At 45.7% G+C, this 22,732-nt stretch overlaps 1 protein-coding gene across 1 annotated transcript in view; it reads left to right on the forward strand.

Moving 5' to 3' along the window:
• Window positions 1-22,732, forward strand: part of PTPRE (protein tyrosine phosphatase receptor type E) — a 236,351-nt gene that overhangs the window by 201,302 nt on the left and 12,317 nt on the right. The window contains exons 10-13 of the mRNA XM_088452177.1: window positions 380-499; window positions 3,392-3,552; window positions 15,924-16,059; window positions 17,792-17,941. Coding sequence (XP_088308303.1) covers window positions 380-499; window positions 3,392-3,552; window positions 15,924-16,059; window positions 17,792-17,941 — 567 coding nt within the window. The remainder of the gene's footprint in view (window positions 1-379; window positions 500-3,391; window positions 3,553-15,923; window positions 16,060-17,791; window positions 17,942-22,732) is intronic.

The raw sequence follows: 22,732 nt of genomic DNA on the forward strand, positions 1-22,732 counted from the left end.
TGGAGGTCCCTGGATGGCCGGCCCCGGTTGCCTGTTGTTAATTCGGCTCTGCCGGCTGTGATAACTTTGCAGGAGAGCAAACCAGGCAGATGCTGGTATTTGATCTTCCTTTGTACATTGCGTTCTAAATAAATTCATTGCTAAGAACTTCTGTAAGGTGGACATGTCTTTACAATTGAAAATTCATACAGATGGTGCATGGGGTCTGTAATTTTGCACATGTGGACGGACAGATGGATTACAAAAGGGGGATTGTTGTCTTTGGCCATATTTAATTTAAAAATTTGAATAATTATAATGAGGCGACATTCTTCTAGCACTTATGGGAGTGAGTTCTGAAAACTTCTAACTAGTTAAACCTTCCTGTAATTTAATGCAGGATAAATGTCACCAATATTGGCCTGACCAAGGCTGCTGGGTTTATGGGAGTATCCGAGTCTCCGTTGAAGATGTCATCGTGCTTGTGGATTACACAATACGGAAGTTCTGCATACAGCCTGTGAGTGTGCCATGGGTTTTTATTTCTATTAAACAAAAGTTCCAGATTTTTGTGCACCCCTGAAACTGGGTAAGAAACATTTTGTTGCACATATTTCTTCTATTCACTGTATTGGGGCTTATGTAGTGTTGGACGCATCCACTCACCGAACGTAAGCAGGATAAGAGGCACACGTGAAAAGCGCACATTCCAAGGTACTGTATGTCATGACATCACTGGGATGGGTATGGCATGCCAGCGGTCAGAACCCCGACTCCGGCATCCAGACAGGGTTAGAATATCGACACTTGTCAGAAGTATTCTAACCATCCCCCTCTCCCTATTCTAACCCTCCCTCCCTGGTGCCTGACCCTAACCTACCCCCCTAATGCCTCAACCTAACCCTCCCCCGAAACCCTTAATGCCTTATGCAGCAAACACAATACACGATGTGAGGGGGCGGGGGATGCTAGTGGGGCCATGCTGCATTCTGCAGAATGACTTCGCTCACGATAACCCCAGATTGGGCTGCATGTACAGCCGACTGGGGTTATCGTAAACGACCAGCCGGTGCGCGCATTGCTGGTCGTTTTTCACATACACACTAGCCGATATTTTGAATGATTGAACGATAACGATATCGTTCAAAATATCGTCTAGTGTGTACACGGTTTAAGCCTAACTCCCCCTAGTGCCTAACCCCTAACTCTAACCCTCCCCCAGCCCTACTGCTTACCTTCAGGACTCCGGAGGTCGGTATGCCGGCGCAGGGATTCTGACAAGTGCCAAGATTCCGGCGCCGGCATTCTGAGCGCTGGAATCCCCGCAGTCGGGATATTGACCGCATCCCCACTGGCATACGCAACGGGTTATGGCAGGAGTAACAAGTCTATTTCCTTAGACACCATGACAGCGAGGGAAAGTGTAGCGATGTCACTTCAGTGTTAGTAATAGATAATAAAGTCCCATTACCTTATCTGGACACATTATAATAATGTATTAAGGTTCCATGTATGTTGCATCTACTGTATAAAATGTAATGAAATACAAATTAAATTAGACACGCATAACTGCTGTGTTCTCCTTTAAAAGATAAACCGGGAATCTTCTTTCATGCTGCAGTCCACATACAAATATAATTTAAGTCATGCGAAGTAATTAAGTAATGCGAATAGACGGCTGGCACTTCCTTCATTATTGCCAATCTACAATCAGCCAATCAGAAGCTGCTACTGGTCATCACTATTATAGGGGCTTTGTTGCACCTGCCCCCAAGCACCCACAAGAGATACTCTTCTTGGCAGGTTTATATTCGCCTGCGTCAAGGCCTATTTGAGTCATTGCGGAGTGAACATGCTCTGACGTTAGTCGGCTTACGCTGCAGAGCCTCTTCCCTCCTGTGTTCCGCTTCTCCAGTCATGAAGAGTTGCAAGTGTAACAAAACCTGCATATGGACATAAAAACAAAACAAAAAGTTGTATGTCCAACTCTACATGAACCTCATTATGTTCACCAGCAGACACTACAAATACAGTAGATTATGAGGCATAGTTAGTAAATGACGCAGTTTGGCCCCAGAAAATTAAGAATCCTTATCGCTGCAATTAGGGTTTTTGTTCCATGTATCAATTCTTATCGCTGGGACAAGGACTGGAATAAGAGAGCGTCCCTGTAATCAGGATGAAAAAAGTGGACAGCGTCCATGATCGCTTTACGTCTATCTACGGACCCCGTCGTGGCTTCTGTGCATGCGTGGCATTCCATGTCCTGTAGCCCACCAGAGAGGGATTGCAAGATCCCTCTCTGGCAGGGCAGCCCTGTAGCAGGCAATGGGCTCATGGCATCTGATGATGGTGTTAGGCTGGGTACACACCTACAGATTTTCTGTCCAACCATCCAACTAGTTGATTGGTTGGAATGAAAATCTGGTAAGGAGTGAAAGTAAATGACAATCAGCAATTTGCTTCCAAACGCCGGAAAATGGACAAAAACTGTTGTTTGAACAAATTGTTTAGATCAAACATTTAACAAACTTGTCTGACCGACCATTTTCATCTGTTTTCTGGCATTTAGGAGCAAATTGCTGATCATCAGTTACTCCCATACGTTACCAGATTTTCATTCCAACCAATCAATTATTTGGATGGTTGGACAGAAAATCTTTGTGTGTACCCAGCCTTAGCCCACACAGGCATCATCTACAGAGCTTCGCTTTGTGGGTCTTGTTAATTACAGTCCCCATAGGAAACTATGGCCCTGATTCAGACCCACTCGCAAGCGGCTGTCCGCTCGCAAGTGGGTCGATGTTGTGCACTGCGCATGCGCACGACGGAGGGAGCTCCGTCGTGCGCATGCGCCAGACGCGACGAGCGAAGGACTTTCCTTCGCTCGTTGTGCCTGATCAAAGGGGCGTGCTGTCGATGTTGATTGACAGCACGCCCCCTTTGGTGGGCGTGCCGGGGGCGTGCCTCCCAGACGGGGGCGTTCCCAAGGGAACGCCTACCGTCAGAAGCCGGCCCACTGACATCACTAGTGATGTCAGTGGGAGTGATTTTGGCTCTGATAGAGCCAAAATCACTCCGGACCTTGCGGTTGAGAAACTCAACCGCAGGCTCCGGCTCGCAGTGGCGATGGTCAAGACCATTGCGGCCATCAACCTGCACGCTCGTATAGGCTGTGGGTGGTGACCCACAGCTATACGAGCGTCCAGGAGGACGCTCCTTAATTATGGAGGACGGCCCTCATTCAGAGCGTGCGCTCTGCTCAGAGCGTCCGGCTCTGAATGAGGGCCTATGGCTGCAGCAGTTTCCGCATATTTTAAGGGCAGAATTGATTCAGAAATGTTCCCCTGTTTGTTTCCCTTGAATCTGTTATTTGACTGTAATCCAGATCTTGCTGCTCTGTCACCAATAGGTCCACGATGGCTGTAAGGCCCCCAGGCTTGTCACACAGTTGCACTTTACCAGCTGGCCTGATTTTGGAGTGCCCTTCACACCTATTGGCATGCTGAAATTCCTCAAGAAAGTAAAATGGCTTAATCCTGCCCACGCCGGACCCATCGTCGTCCATTGTAGGTGAGAAATATTCGGCAATGTCCCTTTTATTATTACTGGCAGCTCTTTGACAGGTTAGTAAAATTGGTGCCCATATCCATGTTACATTTACATCGTTACTAAGCTCTATGTAATAAGGTAAGTGTAGAGCAAGGAAAAGGGCACAATAGAGGCAATCCGACTGGGGCCTCACAGAATGGTGACCTTGATTTGTTTATGCTAATGACATGAGGGGAAAAGCTAAATAGTCTAATCAAGAACCATGGAAAATCCTGTTAAATTCTAAAGTGTAAGGAGATTTACAAAAGGCTGGATAACATAGATTGGTTAAAGTCAAGGAAAATATATATTTTTTCCAAATTAAATGCGTGCATAGTTAAAAGGAAGATTATCTAAATTATTTTATACTTAAGAGAAGGAAAACTTCTTGCATGTGGACTATAGGGAAAATGTAATTACGGACTGCAGGCATCGTGCCCGACGTTGTAAAGTAAGCAGTCCAATTTACGAGGCAAAGCCAGGTAGATTTTGCCTTTTAAATGGCTGCCACTTTATAAACGTCAGGCAGCCTCACATGGAACTTGCCGATGCCTGCAGTCCACAGACAATTATTTATTACCAGTTACCTTCCCCAGTGGAGCTTACAATCTAAATTCCCTACCACATGTGTACACACGCACACACATATATATATTTTGGGGTGCGAGGGGAAACCGGAGCACCCGGAGGAAACAAGTTTTGTTCGCTCGTTCAGACATAGAGGCGTGAACAGACCGCAAAGAGTGAACGGTTCATTTGAATAGCCACCCCCTTTTCCTGAACGACCGTCCGCAAATTGCGTCCGGCTCTGAATCAGGCCCTATGTGTATACCCTTATGTAAGCAGAGGTCTATCTAACTAGAGAGGAACTAAAAAAAACCTTTGTGTATGCATCTCACCGCTGTTAGGTGAGCTTATACAGGGGCATTGATATACGAAAATTGAAATAACGACATATGAACTTAATGGATTATTTTGTACTTCTTTCCTTCTGAGACATTAGAAGAGTAAAAACAATCAAGGATAAGGACTTTTGCGCTTTTTGGACCTCTCCTAAATTGGTGTATGGTTGCTGGGAGGGGTCTGATTGGATCCATCTCTGGGGAGTTTCGAACAGCAGCTCATAAGCTTCTAATGGGCAACGCCCACCGCATTCAAGCCCGGTGTGTTAATTTATACCACCTGGCACTTTCATGGAAATAAACATAATGGGCATTTTTCAAATGCGGCCTTGATAGGATTTTCAATGTTTTGGAGGGAAGCTTGATTAGGGGCATGTTCCTGGGGCAGATTGAAACCTTGTTACTTAAATCTCTCATGTTGAGGGGTAACATCCAATAATGACCATCATTTCAGTACTTGATGAGCCCTGAGAATAAATAGCACTGGGAGAGCAGGGGACTTTGTTTATTTTTACACATCTGTATGTTTAAGAAAGTCTGTAGTACAGATGTCGGCCAATCCGAGTAACTAAAACCTACAGGGGGAGATGTACTAAGCCTTGGTGAGAGATATAGTACTAACCAATCAGCCTTTAACTGCCATTTGTACAGGCTGCGTATGACCGTTAATAGCTGGTTGGTTGGTACCTTATCTATCTCCACTTTATCTCTCTTAAAAGCTTAGTACATCTCCCCCACAGACTGATATGAGACAGCTGTCATACTGATGGGGAAAGATTGTATTAGACGAATGTTCATCTATTCAAGCGCGTTTAAATATTTGAATGTATACATATTACCCTATTAATGTGGATTGATGTGGGATAATAAGTGCATATTAACTGTTGTACTGATAGCAAGTCCTCAGAATTGCCCTCTTCATTTTGGGAACAAATGGCACCCCCCCTACAGTATGTGATTATATTTCCGTGCAAGGTTCTCTGAGTAACATGCAGCTAATGAAATGCCATCTTACATGCGGCTTCTGCTATTACTTCTCTCTGTGGTCAGGAAGCAATCTTCTTACTATTGATCCGCAACCACCAATAACCATGTGAGGTGCGAAACAAACTTGTCAGTCACGTATTTATCTCATTTATACCCAAGCGGAGGCTATTCATTGCATTTATTTATACTGTATTACAAGAGGAACCTTCCGAGCATCTGATGTATCACATTCGCTGGTGAATTACTGTAAACTGGGCGCTGGTAAAAGTTATTACAATTTAAACATCACCGATGATGGACACTTTTATTGTAATATAAGTAATTGTCAATCTATAGAAAACGAATCACCCATTGATTGTATTGAAAAAATAAAAGCATAACGAACTAGCATAACTTTGCCCGTGCTGCTCCCTACCTTTGGAACTCTCTCCCTCTCAGACTCTCCACCTCTCTACAAATCTTCAAACTAGCTCTCAAGACCCATTGCTTCATCAAGGCCTTCCAGACCTCATCCTAACCCACTTCATTCTCTTTCCTCCCTATCTACCCATTCTGTGTCACGCCTGTCTGTCTGCCCCTCCCCTTTAGAATGTAAGCTCTGACGAGCAGGGCCCTCTACCCTCATGTGCTGCTTCTTAAACTTTCTTCTACTCCTTACTCCCCACAAGGGCACCTAACACGTGACTTCCAACTCCCTGCTGCTTATTGTGAGTGTATTAATCGCTATTGCAGCAATGTATATAAGTCGTGTCCTTGTCCTGCACTGTAATGTACTGTAAGTTACTCGTTTCTTGTTCACTTATTAGTTGATGTACTCTGTAAGGCGCTGCGGAACACTTGTGGCGCCATATAAATAAAGGATAATAATAATAATAACAGGGACAAATGATATTAGGCTTATAGGAGTCACTTATGTTGTACAGCCAGGAATAGGTAGTATTATTGGTAATGCTAGTAAGGAATAGCAGGAACTACATTGCAGGAATGGAGTTTAAACATAGGAAGCGCAGATGTTCAGGAAGCTAGGGGTCAAAGTAGTATACTAAGAGATGCTTTGGTAAATATTTCAGTATGTCCCTGCAGTAAGGTTATGTGGACAATATAATGTTCTGTAAATCTCATAAGAATTTAAAAAAAATAATAATCTTAATCAACTAATTAATATTTTACTAGTAAAATGGATGATCTGCAACATAATAACTGTGAGGCACTCAATGGAAAAAGCTGTCTACATATTCTTTACAGAACACCATAAAATAAATGCCCAGCAGGCACTTATGTGATATGTCTTCAAACTATTCTAAGGGACTTGACCCCAGCTATCTCCCTCCCAGTGCACCTGCTGAAATTTTATACATTGTAAAAGATGGTAAAGTCTGTGACGGACTGTTCTTTTTTCTGCCTGCATAGCACCATGGTTAATGTGCACTAGTACGTTGTATGGAAAATATTACTTTAACTTCCAGTTCACATTCACTCTTATTACCGCTATCCAATATGTGGATTTACCCACTTCAGCTCCTCCCAGCCACTACTGAACTAATTTAAACCCGTTTGAAAGACATAACTGTGCATTAGGTCCCTTACACCCTTGCACATTTTGTTTGCATAAAAAATATGCCTATATGTAATTAATATGCCTTGCACATACATTTGAGGCATTTGCATACCTGTGCAAATGGCTCACTAGGAGACCCAACTGTAAACTGACTTGACCAGGACTTGGCCGTTCAGCCAATCGCAAGCTCTTTCCCACACTAGCCGCAATGTGATTGGCTGGCAGTGAGAGGAGTCTGGGGGATTTCCCTGCTTTGATCGCACATTAGTAGAGACTAATCGAACCACTGTTGATGTGGGAATAAAATAATGCACTGAAGCTCATCTTAAGTCAATGACCCATTAATTTCAGTGGGATTTCAGCATGTACACCACAACTCCACTTAAATGAATGGTCCACACACATGAATGCAGCAACCAAAGAACTGCACGCCAATACAGCCTCACACAAGGGAACATATAAATGCAATTGGGTATAAACTCATTTATTTTCATATTCTGTCTCAGATATGTCTGTCTACATCAGTTATAGCCAACCCCATACACTACAGGGACCCTCTAATCTTCAAAAGTGCTGCACATTACTTTTAATCTCAGTAGTACCTTAAATTGATATAATCAATGAAAGTATCATGGATCTGTATTAACCTATCAGCAAGTTTTTGAAACAAACATTACAAGCAAACATGACAACAAAGCAGGAACGAGCTGGTAGCTGTAAGCTGAGGCTTGGAGGGATGCCAGTTGCTCATTACCTAAATGCATTTAGTTTTTTTTCGTGTTACCACTATCTTTTGATATAATTTGCAACCGGTGAACTCATCAGTTCCTTTGGCCTCCAGAATTACCTCTATGGTGACTCTACCTCTCCTCTCCTGATCTCTCCCCTTCCCTCCTCTCTCATGTGTCCAGTTGCCTCTCTGCCATCTCCTCCTGGATGTCCACGCGCCTTCTCAAACTCGACATGGCCAAAACAGAACTCATTGTCTTCCCTCCATCTAGAGTCTCCTCTCCGCCCGACCTCTCTCTCACTGTCAATGACACCACTATCTCCTCTGTTCCCCAACTCTGCAGCCTGGGAGTTATTCTTGACTGTTCACTTTCCTTCTCCCCCCCAAAACCCCCCCCACATTCAATCTCTTGCCCTAACCTTGTCAGTTCCAGCTCAGCAATAGCGCTCACATCAGACCCTACCTCACCCAGGATGCTACAAAAACTATTGTCCATTCACTGATCATCCCTTGCATCGACTACTGCAACCTTCTTCTCACTGCACTCCCATGTTCCCATCTTGCTCCTCTCCAATCTGTACTCAACGATCAGCCATACTTATTTTCCTCTCCCACATCTGCCTCCCCTCTCTGCAAAACCCCTCACTGGCTCCTCCTCCCCTACAGAATCCTTTTTAAACTCCTAATCATCACATACAAGGCCCTCTCCAACTCACAAACCTCCCTACATCTCCAACCTTATTTCCTTAAACACACCCTCCAGTCCTCTCCAGTCGGCCAGTGACTGACGCTTTTCCTTCCATCTGGTTACCACATCGCACTCCAGAATCCAAGACTTCTCCCTAGCTGACCCCCACTATTGGAACGATCTCCCTCATTCCACCAGACTAACGGGCGCTGAAAACCCAACTGTTCATAAGAACATATCCGTCCACCCCTTAGCCATGTCACCACGTAGTCTACCTCACCCTTTTGCACTCTCCAATTCTCTCAACGGTGCTCCTGCCCTTAGCTCCTCATACACTGGCTCACTCCATATGTCTTCCGTTTGTGTCTCCCTTCCCTTTAGATTGTAAGCTTCATGAACAAGGCCCTCCTCCCCCCTGTTCTCATTACCTACTTCTCTTGCATAGCAGCTATACTCTACACCTTCTCCTTGGGCTCTCTGCCCCTGGACTCTAATCCTACAACCTACACCCGTTTTATGCTCTTATACCAATGGCTCCAGGTTTCACCTTATGCTGAATATTACCATTGCATCAGTGGCTGTGTTGACATTTGTAGTATTAATTGTCACTTATACACTGTTTTGCCCTGTACTGTCTTATAGTTTTGCCCTGTACTGTCTTATAGGTTTGCCCTCTGTACGGTGCTGCGTACCACGTGTGGCATTGCGCATGTTTTGTCCAGGGGCTCCCTTTAGCTGGATATAAATAAGGAGAAGTAAAAAGGATATTGGGGACAGGGCACACAGTATACCAGTAATTTTGCAAATAACGTGTAATGTATTGCTGGTATTGCACAAACGCTCCACCTAGTGGCTGTAGCTGGGAATAAAACAACTTTAGATATCTATAGGCTCACATTAAAACAAATGTAGATGTTACAGATAAGCGACGTCTCTGAGAACTTTCACGCAAATGGGTTTGGCGTCAGAACAGGACATTTGGTTTTAAACACTGAAAAAAAGGACAAAAAAAATTGATCAAATTGGTTAAATTTGTGTGTTTTACCAATTTGTCCGAACGACCATTTTTGGCTATTTTCCAGTGTATGTGAGCAAATGGACGATTGTCATTTTGTCCCATACATTACCAGGTTTTCATTCCAACCAGCCAGGTTGGACAGATATCTGACAGATAATTGTATAGTGGATGCACAGCTTTATTTTTCTGCCGTGCCTCTGAGTTTTTTTTATGGGGTCCCCACAAACTAGTATATATTACTTGGATGCCTAATGTTTTCTTGCAACCCCTATTTATTTCCTTCGCTTAATTCTTTCCTTACCTACAGTGAATGCTGGTTTCTCTGAAATCAGGGACCTCTGAAGAAATTGAGACTCCCTAGGTACTGTAGACAGAGAGCGGCTCTCTGTCTGTGGGACTTCTGTGCGGGGACTTGTTGGAGGTGGAACTAGTTCCACCTACTACCATTAGAAGTGACGGAGCTCAGGGCCTGATTCAGACCCGGACGCTATGCTGCACTCGCTCGCATTGAGCGATTTTTCGTAATCTGCGTATGAGTCGCAATGCGCGTGCGCGAACCAGTCATTGCGATGGGAAAGTGCTTGCCCGTAGCCCGCAGTCGGGCCGCTATTTTGAGTGACAGTGCCGTTTGTAGGTGATAACATGGGAAGGTGCTTGAAAACGGGGGGTGTGGATGTGCGAACGCAGGCATGCCCGACCGTCAGAATGGCGTTTAATGGGTGTGCATGATTAGCAAAGTAGCGTCATTACACACGTGACTGGGTTGTATTTTAGCCAGAACTGCTCGCAATGTTGTGGTGGGAAAAGGCTACCACAAGCGCTGCGAGCAGCTCCGATGGCTCTCGATGTTCCCGATTAATCCTACAACTGCCAGAGATGACGTGTGTGCTACTTTTTCACAGGTGCTGGCAAAATGAGCAGACCATCTAACGGTCCCTCTGGTAGCTCCCCCTATGGGATTGCCAAAGCAGTTAATCCCTGCAAACCCTATGCCTCCCTCATGGGTAGACGTACTTTCTACCTCAGTGCAGAGTCTGGCGTATACCTCTACAGCCTTTCTGCAAATGCTGCAAAAAGAGGGACCCTTACCTAGCAAACCTACTAAGCGTGCTGTGTTATCTTCCCAGTCCACCCAGCTATCAGATTCTGATTTATCATCTGGTGAGGCAGAAGATGCAGACCTCTATCACTCTGACTCCCCCTTCAATTGTAAGAGCTGTAAAATCTATTCTTCAAATAGAAGAGACAGATTTTCCTCACTCTGATCAGCTGTCTGATCATATGAGTGAGGCATGGAATATACCCAGTAAAAGATTTCAGCTGCCTAAATGTTTAATTTCCTTTTACCCTCTTCCCGCTACTGATTGCACTAAATGGGAAGTTCCCACAGCTTCCTTACCTATCCATACTGCAACCTTCTTGAAGGAGACTACGGATAGAAGGATGTAAGCTTGTCTAAAATCTATATACTCTCTTACAGGAGCTATTACTCTTCCTGCTAGGGCTACGGTCTGGGTGGCTAAGGCCATTGAGAGTTGGGCAGAGGCCCTAGAAGAGACATTTCCCTCTGATGCTTTGAGGGAACAGCTGTTCTACATATCTCACATTAGAGATGCAGCCTCCTATTTGGGTGGAGCAGCTATGGATACGGCTCTCATAGCCTCCAAGGCATCTGCCACTTCTGTAGTAGCTGCCATATTCTTTGGGTCCGCTCATGGAAGGCAGATACGGACTCTAAATAGGCTTTGGAGTCTTGGCCCTATTCGGGGGATATGCTGTTTGGCCCAGGATTGTTCAAGATTGTGGCTACCTTGGCAGCTTCCAAGACGGCGTTCCTGCCCTCTGCATATAATGCGAAGCCTCAGACGTCATCTTTTTGTCCTCAAGGAAAAGCTAAAGGTCAGTCCTTTTCAAGGCATCAACTAAAGCATCCAAGCCTAGGACCCAAGCAGACCTGGGCTACTAGACATCCACCTACCAAATCTGAGGACAAGCCTTCAGCCTGACAGGGCGGGCCTCTCCCTGGGGGCTTCCAGGGGGGGAGGCCGACTTCTTCAATTCGCCCAGTTCTGGCATCAAACCACAGACGCCTGGGTAAGAGAAGTGGTCTCCCACTGATATTCCCTTTCCTTCCTGAAGCGACACCTCCCAGCAGTTCTTTTGCACAGGCCCTTCATCGAACCCAAGCAAGGCCCTGCTGCTCCAAAAGGCCATTCAGTCCTTACTGCTCTCAGGAGTAATAATTTTGGTCCCCTCCGCACAGTGAGCGAAGGGCTATTATTCTACTCCTTAGTTCAGAAGCCCAGTAGGTCTCATCGGCCTATCCTCAACCTCAAGTCTGAACAAGTTTATCGGGGTGCCCAGGTTTCGTATGGAAACCCTCCACTCTATTATCCTGGCTATGGAGCCTGGGGACTTTATGGTGTCTCTGGACATTCAGGAAGCTTACCTGCATGTACCTATAGTGCCTTCTCAGCAATATCTCCGGTTTGCTTTACTACAGCAACATTACCAATTTCAGGCTCTGCCTTTTGGCCACAGGTCTTTAGCAAGATCATGGCAGTTGTGGCGGCCTATCTTCGCAGTCTTCTAAAGACTGCTCCCATATTTAGACAACCTCTTGCTGTTGGCCAGCTCCCCAGAAATTGTTCACCGCTGTCTACAGATGACAAACGCATGGAACTGGAAAAAGTCTTCCTTGACACCTTCTCAAAGAATGGTACATCTGGGAGCCCTCCTGGACTCTCAGGTTCAGAGAAACGGCAGACAAACTCTCGGCATTACAGCAACGGGTGCGCAGACTACTACACAGCAATGCAGACCCTGGGATTCATGGTGTCCACCTTCAACATGGTGGAGTTCGCTCAGTTTCACTACAGGGCCCTACAACACCTGATCCTCTCCAGGTGGAACGGGCTGCCTCATCTGCTCAGATCCCAGATAATGAGCCTCTCCCCAGAGGTTCACCTGTCCCTGGCCTGGTGGCTACAGACGTCCCACTTGAACAAGGGATGCCCCTTTTGGATCCCGGACTAGGTGCTCCTAACCACGGATGTAAGCCTCGGCGGGTAGGGTGCAGTGACCGGTCAGCACTCCTTCCAGGGCCGCTGGACTACAGCCGAGGCGGTCTTACCAATCAACATCCTAGAACTCCAAGCCATCTACAGAACTCTTATTCTGGCTCAGGATATCCTTCAGAGCAGGCCAGTACAAGTACAGTTGGATGGTTGTGGCCTACCTCAATCACCGAGGCGGCACTCGAAGTCGGGCAGCAATGGCAGAAGTGTCCCGCATTCTCACATGGACCGAACACCATCTCCCAGCCATCTGCGCAGTGTTCATCCCAGGAATTCTCAATTGGGAAGTGGATTTCCTAAGCCATCATGATGTGCATGGTCTCTACATCCAGAAGTCTTTCAGCTTCTGGTGGACAAATGGGGTCTACCAGATGTGGATCTCATGGCCTCAAGACACAACCACAAACAACCAGTGTATTGGATCCAGGACAAGGGACCCCAATGCAGCCTTCATGGACGCATTATCTGTGAGGTGGACCTTTCATTTGGTGTACCTGTTCCCTCCAATATCCCTTCTGCCTCGAGTTCTTCAGAAGTTCAAATAGGAAGGGTGCACAGTCCTGTTGTTAGGGGAATTTCATGTCGCTCCACCTTTTTAATCTTTTATCAGGACAGGGCTGTTCTTAGAACGCGCCCGGGCCTCCTTCCCAAAGTTTTTTCTCATTTCCACATTAATGAGGAAATTGTGGTTTCGGGTTTTCAAACACCATACCTCTAGGCAGGTGAGGCCTCTTTGCATGTGGCCCGTGCTCTGAAGATTTACGTGGACCGCACTAGTTCCATCAGGAAATCAGACTCCCTCTTCATCTTATATGGATTCCATAAGAGGGGATGGCCAGCTAACAAACAGACTCTGGCCAGATGGATTTGCATGACTATCTCACAGGCTTACATGCAGACTGGCCTTCCTGTGCAGCTACAGTATCTGTTCATTCTACTAGCTCTGTGGGTCCCTCATGGGCAGCCCGGCATGGCGCCTCTGCTGAACAACTATGCAAGGCGCTTACGCGGTCTTCTGTCCACACCTTTCTTAGGTCCTATGCTTTTGATACATTTGCCTCTCAGGATGCTTCCTTCAGGCGCAGGGTTCTCCTCTCCGCTCAGCAGCGTTCCCGTCCTTGAACAACTGCTTTGGGACATCCCCATTGTGGAGCCCTATGGACCCTGAAGAATAAAAGGAGAGTTATGATAAAACTTACCCTTGTTAACTCTTTCTTTGAAGTCCATAGGGACCACAGGGCACCCGCCCTGACACACCTGGCTTCTATGGGTTTCTTCTCTTGGTCACTTGTTTCCTTCTCTGTGTGAGAGTGTGATTCCTCAGTGTACCCATCTTCCTTCTCTCCTATCCTGCTCCTGCCTTGGGCTTGTTAACAAAACTGAGTTGCCCTCAGGCTGTTGGCGGGGTATAGGGGGAAGGACCGGAGCATCCTGAGATTGAAAAGCTTTGCTGTTGGTGTCCAGTCCTCCAAGTCCCACCTACACCCCATTGTCTCCCCTGTGGACCCTATGGACTTCGAAGAAAGTGAGTTAACAAGGGTAAGTTTTACCATAATTCTCCTTATTTATATAGCGCTGTTCTCCAGCAGAACTCAGTCACTTTACAAGCATCAAAAGCATAGCACAGAGGTTTAATATTACAGCATGAAGAAAACAAACCGATAAACAGTGAACGTAGTGAACGGGGACATTTGAACTTAATGCAGGGTTAGGGCAGCCATTTTGGATAATAAATACCACAGCTTACATAACCTTCCCACAAAAGGTACCAGATGAGGCAGCTATTTTGGGTGTTCTACATAGGTTACTAGAAGAGATTACACAAAGTAGGGAAGTTGCAGCATACTAAAGGTAGAAGCAGAGCCCTTACATAACCATCAGTTCCAAGTATTCATCCCACCCACAGGCATACCAAACGAGGCAGCCATTTTGGGCACACTACAAAGGTTACAATATGTGAGACAAGCCATACAAGAAACTAAGGCATATACGGGTGACTGAAACGTGTGTAATATGATACGCACTGAATGAATAGATCCACGTGTTGTTCAACCTGCACAAAAAAGGAACATCCAAGGCAGCCATCTTTGCACACTGCATAGTTGCAGGGTGTGCAACTAGCGGAAGTACATCTGGACGGAGAGAAGGAGATAAAATAAAAAAGAGAAGTTGAATACAAAGGCATAAAATGGCAGTACTAAAAGAATGGTGAAGCATTATAAAAAAACTAAAAATAATGGAGTAAACTGCAACAAGCTGCGTGACTCGGTCTGCGCCTAGCGTCTCCCTTGCTCGAGTGTGTGGTCCTGTCACATCCAGCAGTTTGCTAAGTGTGATTGGGCTGCAGCAGGACTGGGAAGACTTGAGCCCAAAACACTTCTGGTGAAAACGTGCAAAATGTTGCATCCAAATATGGGGAGAATTGAATATTTCACAGGAAAGTTTTGAATATTTCACTCATCTGTAGTAGATACTGTAGCAAATATTGTATTTATTGTATTAATTAGATATTGTTTGTGCTTTGCCTTTGTAGTCCTGCAGCGTTCTTTTGGGGTGCCCTGCGCCTCAGACGTGAGCCCCTGAATGTTAGGGATGCCGGTATAGAGGAGCCTTGACGCTGGCCCAGCGCTTAATCATATATTTATAAATGTATGCAACTAATACCTCTGAATTTCTATTATCATGTAGGAGTCAAGTAATCTTGCTGATATTATTGGAGTGTGCTGGAGGGAATTATCCTTTTTTTCTGTGGTTCAGAGTAAACCCCGCCCTTTACAAGCACCTGTGCAATATCATTAAGCTGATGCGAGCGACCACAATACTTTTATTCACATGTGTAATGTCTCAGACACTTCCAGAAATCAACATATTTGGTTTATCTTTTTCGTGAGATAAGCTTACAGGCTACCTGCCACCTACACCGTGTAGGGACAATTACTCTGTGGGCTATACCAAGATTCTTAATATAAATATTATCAACTCAGTGACATCAAAGTAGTTGTATCATTGTTAATTTATATAGTGCCACCAATTTACACAGCGCTGTAAAGAGATTATACAGTATATAGTTCCTATCAATCCTTGCCCCAACCTGAGCACGGGAGGAAACTGGAACATACACGGGGATAACATACAAACTCCACATCGATGTGCCATGACTGGGAATTGAACTCATGACCTCAGTGCTGAGACAGTAATGCTAACCACTATGCCACCATGCAAGCTCATAGTTAAGTGATCTATATATACTTATATAATCTTGTTGTACTTATAGTCTGTCTCCTATGTGCTACTGAGCCACGCAAATAGGCAATAATAATAATCATTGAATAATAATGAAAGAACAGAGTGAGTAATTTTGTTTGACGTCCTCTCCCTGTTTCTGTGTTTTAGCGCTGGTGTCGGACGGACAGGCACATTCATGGTTATAGACGCCATAATTGACATGATGAATGAAGAAAAGAAAGTTGACGTTTTTGATTTTGTTTTGAAAATCCGCAGTCAACGGCCTCAAATGGTGCAAACTGATGTAAGAGCAGCTGAAATAAACTACTGTCCCGTTGTGTTTCCTGTGTTTCGTTCCTTGGGTGCCGGTAGGCACCCAAGCATCCTAAGCTCCTAACCTTCTGGGGCTATTCTGCATCGCTTTGAACTGAAATCGCGGCCATAGTTGACTTTTCAAAAGAAGACTGACATATGTTCTGATGCCCCGAGACCCAGGTCTGCTGTGCCAAAATCTGTGCAGGATGACGCCTGGTAATTCACACATTGGGCCTGATTCAGAGTTGTACGCCAAAGCCGGCGATGCTGAGAATGTGTACGCAGCTGCGCTGCAAAAATACGCAAGTGTCACAGCCGCCGGGAGATGTATTGAGCCACCCACCTGCATCTTTGCAAATCCAAGCACCTGCGTACAACCTGCGGTATTGGTCACAGATCATTCGATTGCTGCAGTCCTGAGCGAGCCTATGGTCCTGCAGAATGACCGTGGCATAAATTACAGGAAGTAATACCTTTCATTAACCGCTGCCGTTCTGCCATTGTCCCGAGCCAAGAAAATGTCACACAGAACCTCTGCACAGATGAATAGCACAACATGGATACTTTACCCAATGGCGTGTCTTTAATGGGTGCAGGGTGTGCGGTACACAAGGGCCCCTGGGTCCAGGTGGACCCCCACCGCACACCCTGCACCCATGTATAGTTATGCTTACCTCTCCGCAGTCTACAGAGTGCTGCTCTGCAGGACCACAGAGCAGGGAAACTGGCGGCTGACATTTTCCCGGTGACTTGCACATGCGCAGTAGAGATGTACCCGGGAATAAGGAGCGGGTGCCATTTTCCCAGAGACAAACGCATGTGCAGTAGATTCTAGCACCAAGCTAGAATCAACTGTGTTGCCAAAGAGGAAGGGGCCCGCACTGAGGGCCTAATTCAGACCCGCTCGCGAGTGCTGAGCGCTCGCAAGCGGGTCGATGTTGGCACAGTGCGCATGCGCACGACTGACCCGGCTCCGTCGTGCGCATGCGCGAGACCCAGATAGCGACGGGCAAGCCGTCGCTATGGGTCTCACTACAAAGTGGGCGTGCTGTCGATGGTGAGTGACAGCACGCCCCCTTTGGTGGGCGTGCCGGGGGCGTGGCTGGCCAGACGGAGGCGTTCCCATGGGAACGCCTACCGTCTGGGGCCGGCCCCACTGACATCACAAGTGATGTCAGTGGGAGTGCTTTCGGCTCTGATAGAGCCAAAAGCACTCCAGGGCTTGCGGCAACGAGACCCTACCACAAGGGTCTCGTCGCAAGCCCGATGGTCGCGATGGTCTTGACCATCGCGACCATCTTCCTGGCCGCTCGCTATAGCTATGGGTGGTCACCCACAGCTATACGAGCGGCCAGGAGGCCACTTTAAAAATTCAGAATGACGGCCCTGATTCAGAGCGAGCGCTCTGTCAGAGCGTCCGGCTCTGAATCGGCCTGAGTCTGCACACGGCCCTCTCCTCCCTTAAAGTGCCCCTGACTTCAGCGAAAGCGCCAGGTGGACATATGGCTCATTTGCACATTATTTAAATTAATATGCCGCACCGCCACAGGAACTTCCTGACCTGCAAAGTGTCTGGGTTACTCTGATTAGTTCTACTGCTATTAGCGTTTAACCAGCGACATAACTTTGTTCTTGTGTTGGAACTTACCAGTAAGTGATCTGCTGAGTACTGGACACAAGACCGATCCCAGTTCAATTATTCATTTCTGTCTCTCTTTCAGATGCAGTATTCCTTCATTTATCAAGCCTTACTAGAATACTACCTCTACGGTGACACAGAACTTGACGTGGCCTCTTTAGAAAAACACCTTCAGATGTTGTACAGTCCAGCACCACACTTTGAAAAAGTTGGCCTTGAACAAGAATTTAAGGTAAGCAATTATCAGGATTATGATGAATGAGGCAAACAGTTGCTACACCTGGACTTGTTGCTGTGGACAGTTGTGTAACTGACCTCTTAAGTGTTTTTTCGCTTAAACTTTATACACTTCATTACTGTATCGAACAGTTCCAATTGGTATCATGGTTTCCACTGGTCTGTACACCGCATACAACAACAGTAGTAGAGGATTCTCGTGGCAACATATCATGGTGTTGACAGTCATCAGATAGCTTAATGCTACATGACTGCCGACACCACAAAGCAGTTGAAGCCCCAGATTGCTGTGGTGTGTGGCGGGCAACTGGCATAGACGAATAAATGAGAAGAGTAGTTCTTCCCATGGAACTCTGGGGGCCCATCACTTGCTATGTAGTTGACAACATTCTAGTTCCACCCTACGTGGTAAGCAGAGAAAATCATGATCCAGTTGGCAACCATAAGATACACAGATACATAGAATTAGTTGTCGAAAGGAGTTTATGCTAATCTCGATCACTGCAAGACTTCCAGGTGCTGAGGCTGGACAACCCCCAATCATCTCACCTCCATCACCATACTTGGCAGTTGGTCTAACGTTCTTGTGGTGATATGTACAATGGGTTTGGTTTAGACCAAAAATGGCAACGTGCATGAAGACCGTACAACTTCACTTTGGTCTTGTCTGTACAGGAGACACTGTATCCAGAAGTCCTGTGTTTCCTGCAGATGCAACTTTGCAAACATAAGTCATCCTGCTTTCTCCAGGCTATCCTCTTATGTACAGTAAGCCATAATTATTCAGGCTTTTTCTGATAATAGGGTTGTGATATATAGCATTTATTATACTGACAGATGATAATGGATGTAGCTTTGGGTCCATTGTCATTTCTCCATATACTTTTTTTTTTTTACCAATGACTCATTCATGTAGTTTTTATTAATTAAAATAATGACAAAGTGGATTCTGTCATATGTTATTTGTTACGTGAGATAACATTTATCAGATTTTAGGCAGTTGTGTCACTAGGAGGGTGCGGGCCGCATCCTCCTAGGTGGCCCTCCAGTGATGTCACCCAGTGCGGGCCGCCACTGGGTGAAACCATCCGAGGGGGTGATCCCATAATAGCAGAATTGCTTTGCTACTTTATCACCCCTCTGATGGTGTCACTAAACCCCGGTGATGGACACTGTGTCCAGAGAGAGGATGGGTGGTGCCTAGCAGTTCCAGGAACTCTGAGCAAGCTAAAACGTCACTACAGAGGGGGCGTGGTTTAGTGGTCACTACGCCACACCCTTTCAGTGAACGCCTTCGGTGCGTGCAAGGAATCCACAGCAGGGGGGTGACCGGGTGAGTTGGCTCACTGGGTGACACCAAACCCAGTGACACCACTGATTTTAGGGCCTGGTGAGCACTGGATGATTGTCAATTGAAGAGGCGAGTGGATGAAGGTATTATGTGAGGTTCAGAAGAAACTAAGATATTTACAGTTAAAGATAACTTATTAGACTAAACTTGACCTAAGAATTGGACATTGCACCAAAATATATCCGTGAATAAACTACCAACATTTTAAAATAACATTGTTACTATGATCCCTAGGTCATAACACCTTCTTCCATTTAAAAAAATAAGTTTTTCAGAAAATTGTTACATAACACCTTCATCCTCGCCTCTTCCGTTATGTTATGTCTTGAGATTTAAAGTCACAGAAATGAAGGGTCGGCAATACTTTTCTTTCCAAATGTCTGTACATATCAGAAACTTGCAGGAAGCTCACTGCACAGAACTAGGCTTTCCCAACATCAGGATAAACTTACATACTGTAGGACTTGTTGGTAGCAAAAGTCACAGTTCTATATTTCAAGCCTTTTCGCTCATTGCAAACGGATTAATATGTGGTCCTAGGAACACAGGTGCAAAATTCCAGCTGCTGCTACAATATTACCCCTTAATACGCAGGTAGGATTGTAATCATCTGCGTGTAATTGGCTGAAAGTCAAACCAATATAAAAATATTGAAGTGCTTTCATCCAGAAGCATGTAATAATAGTAATCTAAGCTGCATTTACCAAAACACTGTATGAAGTGGCCTGCACCTGATTAATCAAAATGTAAGACTCAAAAGTATATAATTAGTAAGTAACACATGAATGATTTATAGTGTTGGGTTTGTGATCCTTGTATTGGATATCTGGCCATGGTTGCGGGACATCTTTATAACGCTCGGTTATCGTCTGCATTCTCTCTATATTATTCACTCTCATGAATGCTGCATATGAATTCCAGTGAAGCAGATGCCAAACTGGAAGCCGGACTGTGACATTTCAAAGAGGACCATTGTGGAGCTTTCACTAAGACCATATGACTTATTTATAAAGTAAAACATTACGTGTACATTGCTACCAGTGCGTAATGGTGCATACACACAGTCAGACTTGCTAGATCAACGATGAACGTTTTGACCAACGATTTCATGACCGTATTAAAATGAATGAAATCGTCCAAATCTGTCTGCAAATACAGTTGATGTCCGATATCGTTACATGTCAAAGATATGAACGATTTTTACAATCGTTATCGTTCATATCTGATAAGAAATCTGACCGTGTGTATGCAGCCTAACAGTGAGGGGGAGATGTAGCAAACCTGGTGAGAGATAAAGTGGCCGTTTCTTACTGACATTTATCTAGCACAGGGGTCTATGTACTAAGCCTTGCAGAGAGAGAAAGTGGACAGTAATAAAGTACCAACCAATCAGCTCAAACACAGCCTGTAAAATGACAGTTGGATGCTAATTGGTTGGTACTTTAGCCCTCTCCACTTTATCACTCTCCAAGGCTTAGTACTTCTCCCCCAAAGTACCAACTAATCAGCTCCCAGGCTATGTTTGAAAAATTACATCTAGGAGCTGATTGGTTGGTACTTTATCTCCATCGACTTTATCTCTCTCCAAGGCTTAGTGGTCTATTTTTGTGCAGTCTCCGACACAGGCCCCCTCCTCTCTGTCCGGCAGCGCTCTGAGCTGTGTGCGGCCAGCTCCGGAGTTATAGACTCTGAGCACTAGAGTGCGCCCAGAGTCTCTAGAGTATGCTCAGGTCACCGGGAAAATGGCCGCGGCGGCCATTTTCCCTGTACTGTGCATGCGCAAACGATGGGGAAAAGGCAGCGGCGGACAATTTCCAGTCGTTTTTTTTTTTTTACAGCGCCGGACCCCTGTGCTGACGTGGGACTCCAGAGAGGTAAGTAGTACTATGGGCGCAGGGTGTGCAGTGCGGGGCCTCCCTGGACCCAGGGGCCCGTGTGCCCCTGCACCCATTATAGATACGCCCCTGTATGGAGATAAAGTACCAGCCAATCAGCTCCTAACTGCCATGTCACAGGCTAAGTTTGAAAAATGACAGGAGCTGATTGGTTGGTACTTTGTCTCTGTTTACTTTATCTCCATCCAAGGCTTAGTAAATAGAACCTAAGTACATAGACCCTACAGTCTATGAAGTGACAGTTAGAAGCTGATTGGTTGCTTTTGGAAACTACTCCGCTTTATCTGTCTCCAAGGCTTGAGACATCTCCCCCTGAGTGTGAATTACAGTGACAGTATGTGAATACTGGGGCTGGTCTGAGCCTTAATGAGGAAATATGGGCGACTGTGCAGCTCTTTGGTGTGACCGCGAAAGTAAAGTAGTTTCCATGACAACAGAACTCTCACCAGCTATTTAGAAAATGAGAGTGGTAGGCTAGATCCATTCAGTGAAGTCAAGTAACAGCTGGGGAGAATGTAAAGTGTTAGAGACTTACATCTTTCCATAATAGCAGCATTCAGGTGGGAGAGACTCTTGTGTAGCCGGATCTGCTCCCCTAGGCATGTATAGGTGACTGATACACTTGACGTTACATAGCAAGCATATTCCGGCTTTTACAGATTTTAATACAAGCTGATGGTGATATACATGTTGTCATGCGTGAACTGTACGTTACATACATCCGTTTCCCTTTAAGTTCTGTATTTCTCTAACATTATATGTAGACAAGCAACCGATCTTATTGTTCTTTAAACCTTGTACTATAAAACACTGGGCTAAATTTATTATGCTTTTAAATGCCGCCACGTCTTCAGTGGTTTCGGATGCTGGATCCCTCCAAAGTAGCTGCCTCTAGGTGACAGGTGCGCCTTAGACGTGACCGAAGTAAACTGCCAGGGTCACAGATGTGACCTTATACATCTTCACTGCAGTCACGGTACAAAACCCCTCTTGGTGCACCATGTCCCGTGAGTCTCTCTTAGCTCTGGGCGTCTTTTTTGTGTCTTTTTATTCCGAAAATGCTTCTAAATCGCAACGTGATGCGACCAGCAGATTGTGGTGATTCATTTGCTATGAGACACTTGTATATCAGCGTGCGACTGAGTCCCTGAATCTGTATACGAAGTGCTACAATGTAGCAGCCGCAGCTTCCGTTCCAAGGAGCTGATTCAGACCCGCTCGCTAGGATGCGATCGCTCGTAGCTGGCCGATATTTGCAATCTGCACATGCGTATGTATCGCAATGCGAGCACATCTGATGGTAACGCTGCGAGCACATCTGATGGTAACCGATATACCAATATTTTCATGCACTTCCAGGAGATGACGTGCGCAAGTGAGCGTCTTAGGAATGGCCGGTGGGCGTCTGCATACACAAAGTGATCGCACGCCAAGACATAGCGGCATGCTAATGCCTTGCCGTGCGATCGCCCGCCTTGCTGGGCGTGCGCTGGATTTGCATACGCTGAGAGCGAGCGAACCTGAATGAGCTCCCAAGTTC

The sequence above is a fragment of the Taudactylus pleione genome, unplaced genomic scaffold (assembly GCF_031769625.1).
Source record: "Taudactylus pleione unplaced genomic scaffold, aTauple2 ptg000034l, whole genome shotgun sequence".
Lineage (NCBI taxonomy): Eukaryota > Metazoa > Chordata > Amphibia > Anura > Myobatrachidae > Taudactylus > Taudactylus pleione.